The sequence below is a fragment of the Phyllopteryx taeniolatus genome, chromosome 15 (assembly GCF_024500385.1).
Source record: "Phyllopteryx taeniolatus isolate TA_2022b chromosome 15, UOR_Ptae_1.2, whole genome shotgun sequence".
In the NCBI taxonomy this organism is placed as follows: Eukaryota; Metazoa; Chordata; class Actinopteri; order Syngnathiformes; family Syngnathidae; genus Phyllopteryx; species Phyllopteryx taeniolatus.
Window position 1 is genome coordinate 19,635,770 of NC_084516.1, and position 19,918 is coordinate 19,655,687.

Consider the following 19,918-nt stretch of genomic DNA (forward strand, 5'->3'; position numbering starts at 1 on the left):
GCGACCGGTTCAGGGTGCACACCGCCTCTCGCCCAGATTCACCTGGGATAGGCTCCAGCGCGCCTGCGACCCTAGTGAGGATGAGCGGTACGGAAAATGGATGGATGGATACTTGTGTACGTCGGTTCAAATGCACAGCGGTTCCTTGCTTTACATCGACAACGTAAACGGAATTTGTAAGTCAGAACACGCCGTAGTTTATCACTAAATACGTATGCATAGATCCTACCTTTTTTTCCAGACAAAAGTACGTACACTTTGATGATTACCGATATCAAGCACTGATACTTGATAACGCCACTGTATTTTATTTTCATGAAATTGTATTGTAAAACACAAACTTCGACACACTGAATAATCGTTTTTCCACTTGCCCATCAGGTATATGTATTGCTTGTGTTGTGATCGCCTTGGACTCTATCGGGGCAGTGTGGTGCACCCATGCAGATAACACAGATTTGATGAGAAGACACAGAAGAATATCACTCTTTTTTCACAGAGCACAAACAATATATTGTATCATCATTCTGTATCTGTTGAATATTCAGTATTTAAGGGTTTAGAATGCAACATCAATGCCATCCATTATTTTGACGGATGTTTTAGCAGTAAGCTAGCTGACGTTTGGAAGATAAAGCGATGTGTTTGCTTAAATATACATATATATGTAATAGTCTTTATTTAACTCACTCTAAACTACAGCAGAGTGTGAGTAAACAGATTGAAGCACTCTCTTCGGACTCTTTTTGAAGAACTGTTTGCTAGTTGCCAAACTGCACACCGCATGCTCAGGGGGGGGGCAGTATAATAGAAGTATATGAAAAGTGGCCCGGAAAGTGGTATTGGGTGTCGTAATATCGGCGTGTTTTTACAAGTACCAGCACAGACGTCCAGTCTCGGGTGGCTGCATCCGACGCTAATGCAGTAGTAAAGTCATAGTTACAATAAATATTTGCATGAAAAACAATCAATGATTTAAACAATCAATGAAAAACAATGAAAAAGTGTGGCAGTTACTGAGCATGCCTTGTGTCGCGTGACAACATATTCTACAAAAACTAGTTCTTTGTAATCTTGAAATGGCATAATTACAGTACATATTTACATGAAAAACCCTTCCGAGAGGTAAATATAAAACAATCACATGAAAAAAGTACGGCGGTAAGCGAGTGTGCCTTTTTGATGTTGGGCTCGTTGTGAACCCAGGAGCTCCTCCGCTTAAAAAAATATCCATGTACAGGTTTTGACCCTTTAGAAGTTTCTTTCTATTTTTATTTATTATTGCCAATGACAAAACATTACCTGAAATATGGAAGTGTGTGGAAGTCAGTGTCCCTGAACAGTTTGGGTTTGATCTTTGCGGGTCCTCTGTATTTATTAGCAAATGTAGAAACTTCCAAACAGCTGGACAACATTTTATTTTATTTTTTTAAACCAGCGCCATGCAGCTAAACACAAAATGATCGTTCTATTATTGAGCCACTTGTTTGGAATTTTTCCTCAAAACTCCTCCACCATAAACAAACAAATTAAGATCAGCAACAAGTTGGTTGTCATGTCCACCTACAAGGCGGGAGAGTGGAAAGAGACAGGAAGGAGGAGGGAAAAAAAAAAAGCCTGAATACTGACGCATTCTGCAGCTCACATTCAAACCAACTACCTCCATTCGCCCACACGCTTTCTCCTCTCCAGCTTTCTGAGCAAGCGTGTACATGAGTAGGTGGCAAAAGAGAGAGAGTTGAAAATGTCAGAACTCACCAAGCCTTACCTTAAAATAGCCCGTTTTTGCAAAGAGCTGATATTTTCCATGAGCGGTTATAAGGGAGCCATAGCTGGAGCCTCTCTGAAAAGAAAAGGAGGCAAACCGGTTAGCCTCGAGTCCATTTTGAGCAGAGAGGATTACATTTTGTCCACTTTCGACAGTGTCACTGAGCTGCAAAATAAATCCATACAAAACTAAAGCGTATTCGGCGGGTCTTCAAAACAGCAGCTCAAGGCCTTTTGTAAATATGTTCTCACAGAGTGAATCAGTACAGTGCGGAGGCAGTGTGTGCAGACATGGAGCTTCATCATTTTCACCAATGGATGGATCGAATGCAAACACTGGGAGCACAGAGCGCATTGGAAAATATGATCTGGAAAAGACATACACGTTACACTTTGTTCCAAGTTATTAAGCATATGCTGTTGGTGAAATTTTCCCAAATAGACAATGCAAAGCACAGTGAATCAAATTATATTCGCTTGTATAATAAAGGGGATTTTATTGGACAAAACCACTTCAAACACAATGTTCTCAATGATTATGCATGCAGAACAGTTTATATAAAAAAAAAAACAAACAGGCTAATGAATTTACAGATACTGGGCAGTATGGGTCTTGGGACGAAAAACACATTTTGCATTCTGCACTTCGCTGTTTTACATCACACTTGCTGTTTTTATAGCCGAAAGCAGAGATGGGTTAGCATTTACTCAAGTAGCATTTTGGAGAAATTGTAGTTTTAATGCAGCATAGTTTTTACTTTTACTTGAGAATTCACGCCAAGACGAAATGGTACTTTTACTCCCTTTTACTATGATCGACATGCCGCTCGGTACTTTTATTGACCAAATATTGCTTATTTATTGATTTTTTTTTCTTCCATGTGCGATCTGTTTAGACTTCCGCATTGGGCGCTGTTTGCTCCGATACAAAGTAACCTCTAGCGACGTTTAACTCGAGTTCACCAATCGAGCGACACAAGACAGTTAGTTACATGACCGCACACAACACCTTCTATCGGGCTTCACGGGCATGCATACATATAAACACCAGCTACGCCAGCCCGGCTAATCGACGTGCCTATGTGGCAGCCATATTGGGAAAGTCATCGTTTGTGTTCGCATTGTGTTCCAGCCCACTTCTAAGTTGAGAAAACAGCTTGGAGTAAGTTTCAGATGTTTTTGTTGTTGATTTGGCTGTGCATATTACCCCTTTTTTATGGTCATAAGTAACTGTAAAACATTTGGGATACATGCTAATCTCGTTCACACACACGCACGCGTGCGCGCACTCCACACACACACTGCATATTGACATTTTCTTTCGTTTAGTTTTAGTTGCATTTTATTTGACGTTTATGCTCTGCCAAATCAGACGTTACTCACCATTTACTCAGTACTTTAGTAGGTTTTTCACTGAGTACTTTCTTACTTCTACTAAAAGTAATTTCTGGGAGGACTAATTTTTCAATTTTACTCGAGTCATATTACTTTCAAGTAACAGTACTCTTACGTGAGTAGAATATTTGCCTACTCACTACTACTATAAGCCACCTCTGGCCGAAAGTTATACAATTACACTCGAGAACCCTCCCGTTCCAGCCAACATGACAAATATATGAGCGGTTTGACTGATTGACAGGCTAAACCTCCAATCATGACAGTGCCATTCCCAGCGTGCGTTCGCATATAGCCTGGTTAATGAAATACTTAATCTTTAAACCAAACATTAAAAATGAACAACAATCAAGTCATCATGTCTCAAGTCAAATCCCGAGTAAATAACTCCCGAGTCCAAGTCGAGTCTCGGGTCTTTTTGTTTTTGTCAAGTCACAAGTCATCAAAACAATGACTCGAGTCACCTTGAGTCCAAGTTGCATTGAATTGAGTCCCCATATCCCGTACTAGATAGCTTCTGCCTATATCTTATTTCAGGATGCCGTCTACTCTTATACATCATCCTTTTAAGGCTTCCTCACAGGTTCTCAACAGGGTTGAGGTCAGGGGATGATTGTAGCCACATCATGAGTTTTTCTCCCCTTATACCATAGAGGCTGACGTTTTAATGGTATTTTTGCAGAGTGGGATGATTTATTGTCTTGCGTGAGAATGATTGCATTGCGGAAGGTTCTTCTTTTTCTAAAATGGCAGGAAATGGTCAGTTACGATGTCCACGTATTATGCAAAGGTCATTTTGGCTACATCTAAAGGAGCTTCCCATCTTCCTGTCCGTTAGTCGAGTCCCAAAAAATCACTCCACCATTTCCTAATATACCTTCATTGCACTCTCTCTGAATCACAAACAAATTATACAACAGGATGACGATTTTCTTGAAATGTCCAGTTCATTCCTTTCACGAGGCAGAGCAAAGAGTCGCCTTTCCCCCAATGTGCATAAAAACAAACAAACGAATGATTTGCTTAATAATGTGGAACATCGTCCTCAAGTCCTTTTCTTTTATCAGACTCTCTAGACTAGACTATCCTGGAAAACTAATTGTCAAATGTGCCTGAGATTGATATCAGTGATCTAAAAAGACAGGATAAACCCCTTGGGCAAAAACGTCCTCGGAAAAACGAAAACTCAAATGTTGACATTATTTGGATCCCATATGCATAATAATATGGGATTGAAGGACAAAAAACTGCAAAAAGCTCCACAGTCGCTTGTGGGATGAGGCTCAACCCGCAGTAGATGCATGAGCCCTCAGACAACAGAACCTGATACTTGAAGAAGGCGACAGGGTATTATAAATATAGGGACGAGGACCTGGCAAAGGCGTATTTTAACGATCACTTAATATGTTTTTGCCACCACCAACCCAGCCACCTTCAATAAACTAACCCGCCAATGCAACCTGGAACGGGGAAACAAAAGATCTTGACTCTTTCAACGCTGCTACTTTGCTTTTTCTGTGCCTATAACTAAACGCTGAATGTGTCAAATGATCGTTTTGGGATTCCTGGCAGACAAACAACAGACTAACAGTAAGGCTGGTGTAAAAGAAGGCAGTCGGATGTTGCCTTGCGTTGGGTTATCGAGAAGCTGCCAGAAGAGCACAGTGGCGGCCGTGCCAGCGACACTGTCAGAGAAGGCAATATAAAGTAGAGAATGATGATGACATTTTCAGCTCTGCCAGCTTTAATATGAGCTCATGTGGGTGTAACACTGCCTTTCTGCCTCACAACAATGGAGGTGCTTTGGAACTTTATGTTTCTTTAACTTCATGTGGACAATTTGTATTCATTTGTTGCCTGCCCCTATTGTCATTAAATCATGCAGTAAAATATGAGGCGCTCATTTACCTGTGAGAGCGTGAGGCGACTGCCGGCTCGTTTGTGGTATTTATTGGGGCTCTCAAACTGGAGGTCCTCCCACCGAATCCTCCACAGCATTCCAGCCAGTTCTTTCTCCAACTTCAGTTTCCTACGTAAGGGGAAAAGTGAAATTGTGGTAAAACCAGCAAGGGGCTAACCGTGTCAAGTGTGTTGGCTTTGCATTGTTGTAAATTTAGAGCGCATAATCCAAAAAAACAAACAAAACAAAACAAAAAAAACAAACTTTATTGCTCCTTTTATTTGTAATATAGATACAACTGCAGCAATTATTCTGTACCTTACTTGACACCACCAGTACAATTTTCATTTGCAGTAGCATACACAAAATCCTGTTTTTGATCATTGGAAAATTCATTTGTGAGCATCTTCTATATTTTGTTCCGATTTGAGTGGATACGTTCAGTGTTTCCCAATCTTGATTGAGTGAAGGTGGCCATTTTAAATTAGAATCATCTCACCCCACTAAAAAAACCATAAAAAATACAAATAAAAAAGTCTGAAAAAATACGACTACTAAAATAATGATTATCTCGTCTGAATTTACCCACAGATTGACTTTACTCTGTTTAGTTGAACACAAAACTGACAATCACAGGAAGCAATGGCTTATTCTGTTTTATGAATGACAACAGGCGGTTGGACACACATGTTCATTACCTTCTGCCATCGGTATTTAACAGCATTTCATTGTTCTGCCTGTCGCTGACTGTACGTCGCTGGCATAGATAGAGGTACAAAGATATATTTGTGATGAATAGTCATTTCTGACAAATTTAGCAAAAGTGGATAATTTCCTGTGGCACCCGGGATGTTCTCTCACAACACCCGAGGGTACCATGACACCCTGGTTGGAAATGACTGGTTTATGCTATATTGTTGTATTAAGACTGTTTTCAGTGTTGCGCTTGTAGATTATATTCCCAAAAGTATTCGCTCATTTGCCTCAGATATGAATTTAAGTGACATCCCATTTTCAATCCATAGGGTTTAATATGACATTGGTCCCCCTCTGCAGTTATAACAGCTTAAACTCTTCTGTGAAGGTTTTCCACAATGTTTAGGAGTGTGTTTATGGGAATTTATGACCATTTTTCCAGAAGCTCATTTTTGAATTTACACGCTGACGTTGGACAAGAAGGCCTGGCTCTCAGTCCGGGCTCTAATTCATCCATAAGTGTTCTTCTATAGGGTTGCGGTCAGAAATGTGCAGGCCAGTCCAGTTCATTCACATCAAACTCTCTCATCCATATCTTTATGAACCTTGCTTTGTGCACCGATGCACAATCATTTTGGAACAGGGAGGGGCCAATGTCCAAAGCAAAGGAACTCTGAATGCCTCAGCATAGCAAGAGATTTTGGAGAGTCAAACAGTTTGGGTACCCCTTCCTGTTCCAACATGTCTGTGCACCGGTGCACAAAGCAAGGTCCATAAAGACATGGATGAGAGAATTTGCTATGAATAAACTTGACTGGTCTGCACCGAGTCCTGCCCTCAACCTGATAGAACACTTTTGGGTTGATTTCGAGTGGACAGTGAGCCAGGCCTTCTCGTCCAACATCAGCGTGTGACCTCACAAATGTGTGACCTCACCCACAACCCCAATGAGGTTAAACAGTATAGCAAAATGGATGGATCTAGGGGTTAACTTCTTTTAAACTTGTAAGATAGTCAATAGTAATAGTAAAAAGCGTGATGCATAACGTCGACTCAACCTTCAGCACTCTTCCCTCTTCACTTCCTCCACACGTCAAGTGGGGAGACGTTTTATTATCAATTGTCTAAAGTCTTTTAGGACAGTTGTTAAAATGTTACAGAAAATGGCATGAACATTTAATAAGTTTCATTATGGTGACAGTTTGGATTAATTCAATTGAAATTATTATCTACGAGACAAATAATAAGATCGGTATAATCAAATTAGTCTTTGGCTGCGTAAGACTGGCCAATGAGTTAAAGAAACAAAAGTTGATGCAATAGCATGCGACCACAATTGACGGCGCAGCCTAACTAGATGACTTAATTCTTATGAATTGTGACAGGTCTAAATGTTATTTTGAAGCATCAGTCTGGCAAACGTGCAGCACCACAGAGCGATTAGTCCAAAGCCTTCCATTTTCTTTTTTTTGTACGTGTGTCTGTTTGTCTTTCGACCGACGCAAGAAAAATCCTTTTCACTCAAAAAAATGACAAACGAGCAGAGCTCACGCATTCCGACACCGTCTAAAAGGTGTAAAACACTTCCAGATGGCTGCAGGAAATTATTGCAGCGCTTGCATATTGTGTTCTAGCTTCTCGCCAACCTTTATTTTTCTTCCTTCATCCTTCCTTTTTTTTTTTCCAGGGCACACTGCAGTGTTAGAGAGTCTAGAAAACATCAGTTCTCTGATGCGTGTTTGTGTCGCCAAATACTGCAGACGCTGCCTGTGTGCATCCATTTTGAGGACAGGAAACACCATCAAACCAGCGGTGCACCCCTCGCCCCGTCCACCACCAGTAAAAAAAATAAAATAAAATAAATACAAATTTCTATTTAAAGAGCCTCGTTCAGAGACCTCTGGCAGCCCGAGTAGCAAAGTGCGGGGCTCCACAGTGGGCCTATTGTTTCATAAGTCCCATATGTGAATACCTCTGCTGGACCAGCCCCTCCATTAAAATATCAGAGCCAGAGCAGCTCTGCTTAACATCTCCTAACACTGCTGCTGCACACGCTCCAAAACCAATGGAGAGAGGCCGAGCGGCCACCCGGTTACATCTGCGGGGTCATTTAACTGTTCCTCTTTCTAAAATATGTGGGGGGGGGGTTTCTAACACAAAGCAATACAAGAAAGAAACCATTTCATTCAGACAGGTTTGTTTTTATTAAATTGATTTTTTTTTTTTTTTTAAATCTCACTGTTGCATATATTTCACATATGTTTTCATCAACAAATACCCATTTATCAAGTAGCCAAAATACACCTTTATATAGTTCACAGTATAGGGAATTCTATTGTTACTATTATTCCATATGGGCAGTCCAATCCCTAAATTGCATGACCCCAGCAATTAGACATATCCGAGTATAAAAATCTTTGTTACGTTCATGAAAATACAAACAGCAGCATTGAATACTTAAAGGATAGAAATGATTCTATATACTGTATTCTTCTCTATTGTTTTAATGAAAATATATGTGAAATAAATATCCATTCTTCTTATTATAAGAAACTCTGGCTTATACTGGCTGACGAGAGAAGAACTAAAATAAAGCATTTTTAGTGGTGATTTGCAGACAACAGCTTGTTGGTCTTGCATGATAGCGCGAGGCCGCTGTGCTGTGCACCTCTGTGTCCATCAGCAAAGCTCCACGGGTGTCTGCAATAACAGGAAACCACTCGTTAGCGCTCACCATTAAACGACGACAAGAGTCTAGAAATGGTGCAATTCCCGTGATGTGAAAAGCATTCTGATTAGTGTCTCAAGGCCCAGCACTAAATGGTCACTATCATAAATAGCTTTCAATATGTCATGTACAGTACTGTGCAAAAGTCTTAAGCAGCCACAAAAGCTTTGTTGATTTACTCACCTTTTTCATAAGTCATTTGGAATGTATTAAAACTGGTACAGACAATGATTCCATATTAGGGTTCCATTCCATTGAGAGAGGCAGCTTCCTGCTATTGCTCAAATCGATACCTTGCGCTTTCGCTTCAAGATATAGCTTCTTTTCTGTTTGCATTCTCATTTGAAAAAAATCACTTTCCATTGCTTAACAACAGGCGTAATAGTGACCTAAGCATTTGCCAGTCGTGTCGCAGCCTGTTTCGGCTTAGTTGCCCCTCCCTCTCGTTCCTCTGTAGTTATCCGTGCTTCAGCACATTCATGCATTCCATCATTTCTTGATATGACCTAAGCATTACTTCCACCTTTCAGATTTTCTATCATTGTGAAGCAGAATTCAGCAAGCATCGGATTGTTGGCCCACTCATGGGTAACGGGAGCTGAAAGGGGACATGGGTGAAAATAAAAAGAGCTCGTCCTCCGCTCCCATTCTCTTCAACATAACGTTCATCGCTCACGCACTGTACCTTATAAATGATAAGTATAGTTGTGAAACACAATATATGTGTACTTTGTATTGGTGGCGACTGAGCCTCGCTCACTTAAAACCCGTTCAGCTCAGTTGAGTGACTTCGTACCGACCGTGAAGTTGGCAGGTACTTGAATAATGAGGATCTACCGAAATCCCAAACGCATGGAAATCTGATTTTGCAAGCCTTATGCCGTTTATTGACCTTTTGCATTCAATTGACAAATCGAATAGATGTCAAACTTAAACCATTTTGACCTATGTTACGCACACAGCAGGAGAACAAATTGGATTTTGATGACATGGGATCTTTAGTCAAACTAGGGATAGGAACATTTTTAGACTAGACTTAGTCTGCATAACACACACTCCTTGGCGCTTATCATTAATAACTGACATGAGGAATTGATCATACATGTCCATCTTGGGGGGCCCATGTATGTGCGTGAGCAAGACCACCATACCCAGACCCACTTCATATAATTGTGCTGCGGTCGGGGAAGTCTACCATGATTCAGTTCCGCAGAGCTTGCTCACGCAAAACAGACTTCCTGCGACAAATGTGGCAGTACGAGCCCCTAAGCCTTTTGCACAGCACAGTATGACAGTATGTAATATTGTCACTTGTGTAAGAGAGTGTCAAACTTTAGGTTAGAACCAAAAATGCACTCCGACGCCCCCCTTTTGGGTTCCCATGAGAGATGTAGATATGTAACAATCAAGTTTAATGAGTCAAATGAAAAGAAGAGCACATCGCACAACATTTACCGGCCAATAGTCCAGGTCAACTAGTTCATAAGGAAACCGCTCTGTGCTTGTTGAACCGTGTGCTGGGAAAACAAACAGATAGGGTGAATGTTATTTTTTTTCCCCAGAATAAAATACACAATGGGCATCACATTATCTGGTAGAAGCTTGATATTGTACTTGACCAACTCAGATGCAGATTTATGGATGGATTTACCTGAGGTGGAAAGCTGCTCCTCCGTCTTTCTTCCACCATTCCTCTGATCAAAATCCATTCTGATTGGCTGGTGATTAACACTTGCTAGTGTTAATAGTCAGCAGTGCAAACATGATCAAATTCATAGTGTTATTAATACGTTATAACCTATGAATCGGGGTATAAACTCATTTTATGCGTTCAAAAGTTCATTTTCTATCATTTGAAACAAATTTTTACCAATACTATGTCATCATTGTTTTTTTTCAATCCTTCTTGTTACTTAATTGTTTAAGACAGTGGTTCCCAAACTGTCTCTCCTGGGCCCCTTTTTGGTTCATAAGACATTTTGCGCCTCCCCCCCAAAAAAGAGGACATACATGCACATTTTGTTTTCCGAGTCATTGCAGTTTATTTCACACATTGTAATTAATACAAACCTCAGCGTCATGTTTTTGGTGGGGGGATCAAAGTGAGCTGCCATAACCTGCAGGTTGTAATAAGTGGAACTGTTTTCAAGCACCTTAACAGTGTCATTATGTTGAGTGTAGCAGGTTTCAACATTGCTATGGATGCACTTTTGAGAAACTCTCTGCAAAAATTGTTTTTTTTTACAGTGACTGATGTGGGGCTGCTTCATGCTGCAGTTCTTTGATCAAATCATCTCATCATTCATTCCCTCCCCCACCCCCCACTTGGTTTAAGATAAACACGATTAAAATGTAATTAAATGAAACTCTGTTACGTAATGATTTCATGAAACATAAATGCTAATCCTTATGCATTTGACGTTCCAAAAATAATAATAATACAACATCTACAGGAGAATGTGACTTTCATTTCCCCTTGACAGACTCTGATGCAAACTCTGATGGTTTTTGTTTTTTTAAACCTGAAGGTGGATGACTGTATCTACCAAATACATTTTTTAATCAGGTATATTTAAATGAATACATCAATATAAATGTCTACTATGTTGTGTACACCGTGACCCTAGTGGAGTGCTAATAGGACTTCTACTCACTGGCGTCAACATTAGGTACAAATGGACAATTCATTGAGCTCTATCAGCCAATCACAGAGGACCATGAAGACAAACAGCCATTATTACACAAATTCACACCTATGGGCAATTTGGAGGAGTGAATGTGAGGGAGATAGTGAGGAGAAGCGGTACAGATAATGGTTGGATGGATGTGATGTGCTCACAAATCAGACCTTGGAACAGAGCAGAAAGTGGAGGAAACCAATTTTGCTTCAGATGACCGGAATTCATTGGGTTTGCCGGCGAAATATTCCCATACCAGGACTAACATCTTGCGTCGTCATCCTTTTTCCTATGTTACATGTGTATGCTAGGGGCCGCGCCTTTCAGAGAAAAAGAGGCTGGATGAGTGAGGAGATGGTTCACTCTGTTCATTCCGCTTTAAACAAACACTCATCAATCAGTCTCCTCATGTTTGACTTTGGTGACCACCTTCGAAGGATGTGTCACTGCTCCTCATATCCACTTGATACAAACACACAACCCACAAGAAACAACCATATTACAACTTGTGAAATGGTTATTTGCCCTTTTGTCGGCACATTTTGGCTTCGTGAAAAAAGCAGGAATGCTGGGTTTTTTTCCGCATACTTTAAAGATTAGATAGATGGAAGGTAGATAAAGATAAAAAAAAAAACTTTTTGTCATATATGGTAAAACTGTCTGAATGACTTGATGGCAGAATATTATTAAAATGATCCTTTGAAAAATCATTCTTCTCGGGCCCCATTTTAGGACTAATTAAAGTTTCATTATTGTTTTACAACTTGTCAAATTAAAGTTTCATTATTGTTTTACAACTTGTCACGGCACAACAGGAATAGCCAATCAGAGGCTGTAGAGTGGGGAGGCATGACTGAATCAATTGCGCACACACGTACCTTTGCGGGGACACAACGCAGCCTCTCGCAAAGGACACTGTTTAGGCTGCAACGAGTACTGGAATGTACTGGAGTATTTCCAGTGGGGAAAAAAAATGATGTTTGATGATGTTTTTCTCCCTCGGAGATGTGCTTATTTAACTCCTTCACTGCAACCCTCCCAATTTGATACTATTGTCATATACAGTAGCTGCCTGGTAACGGAGTTAAAGCAGCAGTAGGAGCAGACGGACTAGCACAACGTGGTTACGTCATCAACGCGAGCGAAGGTGGCGGAAGCGGAGCGTACATGTTTTGATTCAAGGAACGCGAATTAAATGGTGACAACGCGGTAGTTTGCGAGCTGCCATTAAACACGACAATCTTTATCATGGCCAACCGAGGTGCGTTCTGCAGCGGCCAGGCGAGTCAGATACAGCGTTCCTTTCCCGGATGCCAAGTTTAGTGAGCAGAGGCCTTTCTTTGGGCAGAAACTTGAGGGGGCGGGGAGTTAAGGGAGCCTACATCAAAATATTGCTAGCAGTTTGAAAAGTGCATTTTCTAACTTGAATTATTACTAACTCACTAACCAAGAAACCTATAGAATATCTGCTCAAAGACGCCTTCAAATTACAACTTCATTATTTCATTATTATCTCCTCAACTTTTTCGTTTCTTCTGCTACTCTGGGAGCATCTTCTGCAATTGGCTGACAAGTTTCCGTTAAAAATATCCACCTCGACTTGGAACAGTATTCTTGTGGGCAGTAGCGTAGGTCATGTACTTTAGCTATCCATTTTCCTGTATTCTTTTGCTATCAAGGATTTTTGAGGCCTTTGATTTGCTCATTCCATCTTTTTTAGAAAATTCCACAAAGATGGCGGCCAGTTGTCATGTTGCTCATTTTTACACGTTGGAGAGTAATCTTTGATGGTCTTTCAACAAGTAAGTGAGATGCTAGAAGCTGACATTTTTCAGGATTCCCAACGGATCCCGGGAGGGAATTTCACTATCTAACTTCACGGGATCGGGCAGGAGTGGGAGCAAAGGTCATCGGGAGCAGACGGGCCAGGGAACTATGACAACAAAGTCACTGGGAATGGATGGGAGTCGAAATCGTGATGGCGGTAGTTGATGGGAGTGGAAACCACGATGGTGGGAGCGGGGGGGGGACTGGAAACCATGACGAGAGTGAAACCATAAATGCAGTTACCTTTTATTTTATTTCATTTGAACTTTAATCAAATCAATATTTGAACATTTCCCCTCAGCATCAAGCTAAACATTGCGAAACTAAAGGACGAATATGGCTTTTGTTAATACATTTATATTTTGTTACTTGATCATTCCAGTAATTCAGCTTATTTATTACGGTGACTAGGACGACATGTTCTGCATATTTTATACCGAGGAAGAAAAATGGAGCCGGATTGACTGGGGCTAAAGGAGGTTGGGGTGGGATTTTCTCAAATTTTGGCTCGGGATTGGAATCAATCTCTACGGGAGTGGAATTGTTTTTGAAAGACTTGAGATTGAAATCCCGAGCATGTTAAAAGAAATCTACTCGGGAATTGGCGGGATACTTTTGAAAACACTCAGGATTGGGAGGGAGGGAGGGAGTGGGATCGACAGCCACTCCCATGTCAGCCTTTATTACATGACATTTGTTATTTTCTTAAATAGTACAGAGAGACAGAGAGTGACTCGATTTTCCGTACCACTTGTCCTCTTCGGGGTTGCGGGTGAGCTGGAGCTAATATTGTGGATTGACCTTATATAGGTTTTAAATTCAAGGCAATTTATGCCGGAGGACCCAACTGTCTTTTTTTTTGTTTTGTTTTGTTTTTGAAAATGTTATTTTCATATCATCTGACTTTGAGTCTTTGGGTCGTGGGGGGGGGGGGGAACTACATGGCGGGCTGACACGGTTTTGGTCTGTTACACTGAGGCAAACTCCCTGCCATACATCCAACATGACGACAGGCGTGCTACTAAAGACCATGACCGCGTGTATTCATGAAAGACAATACCGAGAGAGATAGTCAGGTGGCAAGAATCAATTGCAAATGGCCGTCTCTGGAGGAAGAGAACCAGACAGGATTTGAGGATGAGGACACGCCAACGGTGTTTAGAAGGAAACATAAAGGCTTCGTTTAAAGCAAGCCGCTCATCGCAGTTTGATTACGGCCGAGACGTGACTCAACTATAACTTATTATCTTTAGATTGTACACTTTATAGTTGCTTATAGAAAATCATGCTTTTATTGTGTTTTATTTGCGTGTATTCCCTTCCCTTCAACAGCAGTGTCACGTAGGATTTCCCTTTTGAGCCTTAACTGGAAATGACTTTCTTCCGGGTTCGGATTGGCCAAAAAGGTGTTACGGGTTTTGGTGCCACCAGGAGACAAAAATATCCCAGCAGCATTTGACCCCAAATGTACATTTTTTTTCAATACACGGATTGTATTGGTAGTGAGCAATAACCGTTAGGATTATTGTGGACATATACAGTCAATTACGCACACTCTTTTGACATTATACAATTAAATGGCCAACTGCTTGGCATCATGTCATGTGTTCCCCTGTTTTGATGTGTAATTCTGGTTAACTAGATCATTTTTTAGATATTTTAATAATTCATTCTTTTTGACTCCTTCGATAATTCCGGGCAATTCAGGATAAACGCAATAGTGTAAACATCGGCACTGATTTAAAATAAATAAATAAAACAGACTATTGTCTTCTCCCTATGGAAAACAAACACACACAAGTCAGTGGTTAACGTCGCCACCATGTTTTCTTAGCAGGGTAAATGATAACAATCCTAAATCCGGAATGAGTTAAAATGAGTAAAATGAGACATGAAAGAAGCCCTACAACCCTTTCAGCCGCTCGTTAAATCCTGGCTAGGAAAAACACGGCGGGGAAGTCTTAATCCTGCTGCTTTATACAATTAGAATGTCAATTTACTAGAGGGACAATAAATTACCGCAGTAGCAGATTATGTTACTCATTACAAAAGCGCACTTCAAGACAAAACTGTGTACATATAGTTCATAGTGTAGGGATTATTTTTGAAAACCCGAAAACACATGAGCAAATCAATTTGATCACACCCTCATCAGCCGTGTGTGTGAATCATTCGGATTTGTGGCATTTAGATTGAATCTGAAGACAATAACAAACATGGTGACCAGACTTAATGATCATTAACCGAGAAGCGTGTTTTGGCCCAGCGCATAGGCTCACACGGCCCGCTTTAAGATCACCTGCTGAGCTGTTTCTGTGGGAACAATTGGGAAAATACCACACAGGCACTCATTGCAGCACCCCCCCCCCCCCCCATAAATCCCACTTAAATAACCTTCCCATTTCTACTGTTTCTAAGAGCAGCACAGACAGACTGCATCAGCACGATGCTTTCAAACTCACCTGTAAATGAGGAAACTCGAGATTCCAAAAATGATGAGCGCCAAGCCAGATCCCACAGCTACAATTCCCAGAACTGGCAGCTGACCTGGAAACAGGAGAAGAAGGATTCCGCACTCAGTTGTCTCTCATATGTTCAACAGATGTCTACATTCATATCTTTGAAAAGGAAAAAAAAGGGGACGCTGTTAAAAACACAGCTGTCACACCCGGAAGGACAGCTACACAACTTGAGATTGTTAGACACCAACAATGATTTCGTGCAATTAAAAGGCATGCTTCACAATGTCAAATGTTTGTAAACAATAGTGTGATAGCCTAACACTGAAAAGATTTGCAATGAATACAATTTGATTGGGTTATAACGTTTGACGGTTTTCTGTTACAAGAATTGGACAAAAGAATTTCATGAATACAAAATTATCTCCTCCAGATAGGTGTGCAAGAGAGCCCAATAAACAAGGGACAAACAAAATACAAAAATTTGTATTTGGATGTAGAGAAATTGGATCTCTAATGAGAAGGATGAGAATGGCAACCTTTTTATCGATGACAAGAGTCAATATGTTTATTGGTGGCGGTGCACTGCATTGTATTACATCTAATGTTTTTACTCTCTCGTGTCATCAACTAAATATTAGAAACACCTAGCACTGCAATACACCGCAATACCATAATAATCATTTGAAATGAATATCCTTTTGACAGCTCCTGCTGGGTTTCATGGGATTGCACAATTCCCAAAAATGCTAATTCATTTTATGTGTCATGAGAAAACGTTGATTTACGAAGCCCGACACTTTTCCATTTTACTCAGGAAAACATCGTTTTTACACGACTGAACGGCTTGGCAAGATTATCTCCGTGGCCTTGCACAGCTCTTTCAAATGTCTGCTCTTTCAGCATCCGTTTCCTGTACTGGTAACACGCTGTTGCATACAATTGAAGAATCTAAATTCGACGGTTGCACTACATTGGCAAAAATATCCTGCAGGGGAATTGCAACATTTTACACAACTGATGATTACATATTACAAAGTCATCAAGGAAAATCATATTATTGTTTTAATTAAAGAATCCATCTGCAGGGGTGATGAAAAATGACTCATATCGTACCATCGTTGCATGAGGGGTCGTCTGTGGAAAACACACAGGGTGGGTTATCCAGTGGTGGGCCCCCACTGGGCCAGTGGATCTTCTCTGTCTGGGACCAAATGATCTCCTTCAGGGTTCCATTATAGTATGCAACCAGCTGCACAAACATGAACAAAAATCATCAGAATTTTGATCAATTCTAACCCTTTTTTTTTTACAGTTGCAATGACCCTTAAGGACCACTATATTCATAGCAAGAAAAAAAAACTTGAATTCTGTAATTTTTCCACAAAACGTTTCCTGTTCAGGGTTAACAGGAAACCTGGAGCCGAGCCCTGCTAAAATGAGAAGCGTGGGACTGACGCGTACAAAAGTGTTGTAACACTCCAGACCGGTCTCGGTCTCGGTCTCGGTCTCGGTCTCGTGACTGATCTGAAGACCACATTTTCAAGGTTTCAGTGTTGTCTCAGATTCAGACTGACCGGACTCTGGGTTTTCTGTCAAAACCGGTCGTGACCAGCACTGATCTGCTTTAACCAAGCTATTCTTTACATCTTCATTTTAAATACATACAATGATTTTTGGGAATGCAATAAGGGATATAGTTTTCTTTTGTATTCATAATTATTTCAATTTGGATCAGCTCAATGTTAAACCTTTATTTATCCAGGAGGGCTGTGCATGAATGGGCGGTGACTTAAATATGGATTCGAGTGGGCCCGAGAAAGTGATCATAGAATCAGAATTTATGGACCCGAATCTTACAAGAGCTGTAACATTTACTTAAAGAAATACTACATTTTTCAGGATTTTCAGCCTGTGTTTACGGTCACCACTATTTTGACTTCCTGCGCATGTGCACAGTTGTAGTACGTTTTTGCATTTGATCATGAATCACGGATGCAAATAGCCATAGCCCTCCACCGATACAATGATCTCTGCGCAAGGAGGCATCCTGCCTTCAAGCCCAAGGAGCTGCACGGATGTTCATGGCAGCGCCACGACCCGAGCCGGAAAGCAGCTATTGCCGTCGGTGGACGGTGACTGTGGCAGATCGAATGGGAAAAAAATGTACCAGGTTCCAACACAGCGGACCAGATGATGAGAGCTAACTAGCCAGCAAGGATTTACCCGGGTTCTACCTTTGACTACACTACGGAGATGGATCCTGGTTAAAGTAAGCCATATTCAACCAAAAAGAAAAACTTTTCTGGAGGGAGAAGTGGCTGCAAAAACACACCAGCATACTCTGGTAGGTAGTTTTTAAATGATCACATTGGATTTTTCATGAGTTGTACTATGATATCTCTTGATTTCGGAATAGTACAAGCAGTATCGATTTGATTCTGATTCGAAAGTCACTCATTACTGTCAACACGAATAACGAACCAGGATTTCGAGGGCGACTCCGAGCCGATTATCCAGGTAAGGCAATTGTGAATTGAAATTTTTTAAATTGAATGTAAAACACCTAACATTCTTCTGGGAAGACTTTCTACAAGATTTTATGTCTACAGAAATTGCTGTTCATTCATTCAGAAGAGGTCTGAACAGTCACTGATGCCGGAGCTAACGTTAGCATCAGCCGTTAGCGACGCTAGTATGTCTCACTAACTGTCTGAAAGAGGAGAGACAACAGAAGTACCAGGAGGCCAAGGGTTTTGTTATGTAAGCAAACGGTTATGTTCTGTATTACAACCGTGAATAAAAGGGATTTCTATAAGTAGGTATGTGCATAGCCGCCGCTGAATGGCTGGCGGAAGTTGTAACTCAATGAGCCGCACTCAGAATCGTGCGTTTGGAGTTGTCCGTGTTGTTTACCTTACCTTAATATACAGTACACCATGAATGATTATATAGAACAGGTTTCCTAGTTTTAATTGCAACTTTGAAATTTCTCAAAAGAGCAATTATGTGCGTTATAAGACGAGGACAACGAATTTCCAGTCAGCAAATCCCCTGTCAAAAACATTTATGTGAGTAGCCCAGTTTTTCAAATTCAAATGAGGAATTATGGGATACTTTTACATGTTTCTGCCAATTCTGAAGTAAATCGTCTGTCTTACAAACAGACTTTGTGCTCGTACAGTTGTGAAGTTACTGCGACACGTCATGACAGCTCATGTTTTCTGTCACTTCCGCTCTTAAAGTGGGCTCGTATTTTCGTCACTTGCAATGCCAACTCATTCTGTCAATACACGCACACATGCACATTTCCCGTTGTGAAAATAGGAGAAAGATGACGAAAGTTCTAAAAGGCCGAAACTCACATTGAACCAAAAAGGTCACACCTAAAGTCCCGACCCCCCCACCCTTGACTTTGCATTAAGAGGTTGACCATAAATTGGTGCATTTTCACTCGTTTGAAAGAGTCATTTGGCACAGGAAAATGATGCCTATATCACTGGAATTGTCTTTAAAATAACTGCCCAGTAATGATGGCCTGGAGTAAATCAATTAAACTTCAATATTTTACGCCGATCCCGAACAGGGATTGTGTTTTTTGTTTTGATCCTTTTGGATGGTAGAAATGGCAATTTGTATTCAAGTGTTGGTCCGTTTACTTTTTGGTCAAGGATATTTTGGAGTTTTTACTGTTGTAATGTACTTGGAAGTAAAAGAATAATCATATATTGCTTGAGATTCCACAAAAGTAATTCAAAAGCTTGAAAATAAGCCCATTTACCGTAAATGTATGAGTTAGAGCGTTGTGAATATATTGTCAGTTCAAAATGCATCTCGAAATCATATTATGTTGCTTTGTGACTGTATGTTGTTAGCTTCACATACGTGTTTGAAACATGTCAAATATTCGAGCTAAATTAGCATTTACAGTGACTTCATTACAAAGTCTCTAATCATAGAATATGTTGAAATCAAATCCTACTATTTGTGATCTTCATTCCAGTGGCCACAAGTAACTGAATGAAGAGGCTCTTGCACATCAGAAATCTTATGGTGGGCAGTATACAGGATATTCCTAAAATAAGATTGACCAGTAGCATCTCGGAGCGTGAGCTTTATTTTGATGGTACATCTGTTTTCCTGCTGTGAAGCGTGACTCCTGAGTTTCAAACATTTCAGAGGCTCTTTTTTGTTCTGTTTCGTTTTATTTCCCCCCCCCCCCCTTTGCTTGTAGCATGATGTGTCTTCTCTGCTTTAACCTCGAAGACCATCACCCCTATATGGAAGGTCATCAAAATAATGCAGAGGGCGATGGGTGTGGGGGCAGGGCCTGAACAGACGAAAATAGGTGAAATAGTAGCTGCGGGCCTTGGGCTGCTTATCACTCAAGGACTGTCTTTGGCTGTTAAGAGCAGCTACACAAAACAAATTGGATGTACTGCATAAATTAACCATGTGAATGTTGTTG

General features: G+C 40.7%; 1 protein-coding gene across 3 annotated transcripts in view; it reads right to left on the reverse strand.

Moving 5' to 3' along the window:
- The window catches only part of npr2 (natriuretic peptide receptor 2), a 57,195-nt gene that overhangs the window by 22,483 nt on the left and 14,794 nt on the right, over positions 1–19,918 (reverse strand). For all 3 annotated transcript variants that reach the window (XM_061799320.1, XM_061799321.1, XM_061799323.1), the window contains 4 exons: positions 16,567–16,702; positions 15,454–15,538; positions 5,071–5,191; positions 1,769–1,843 (listed from right to left, as the gene is read on the reverse strand). In XM_061799320.1, the coding sequence (XP_061655304.1) occupies positions 1,769–1,843; positions 5,071–5,191; positions 15,454–15,538; positions 16,567–16,702 (417 nt within the window). The remainder of the gene's footprint in view (positions 1–1,768; positions 1,844–5,070; positions 5,192–15,453; positions 15,539–16,566; positions 16,703–19,918) is intronic.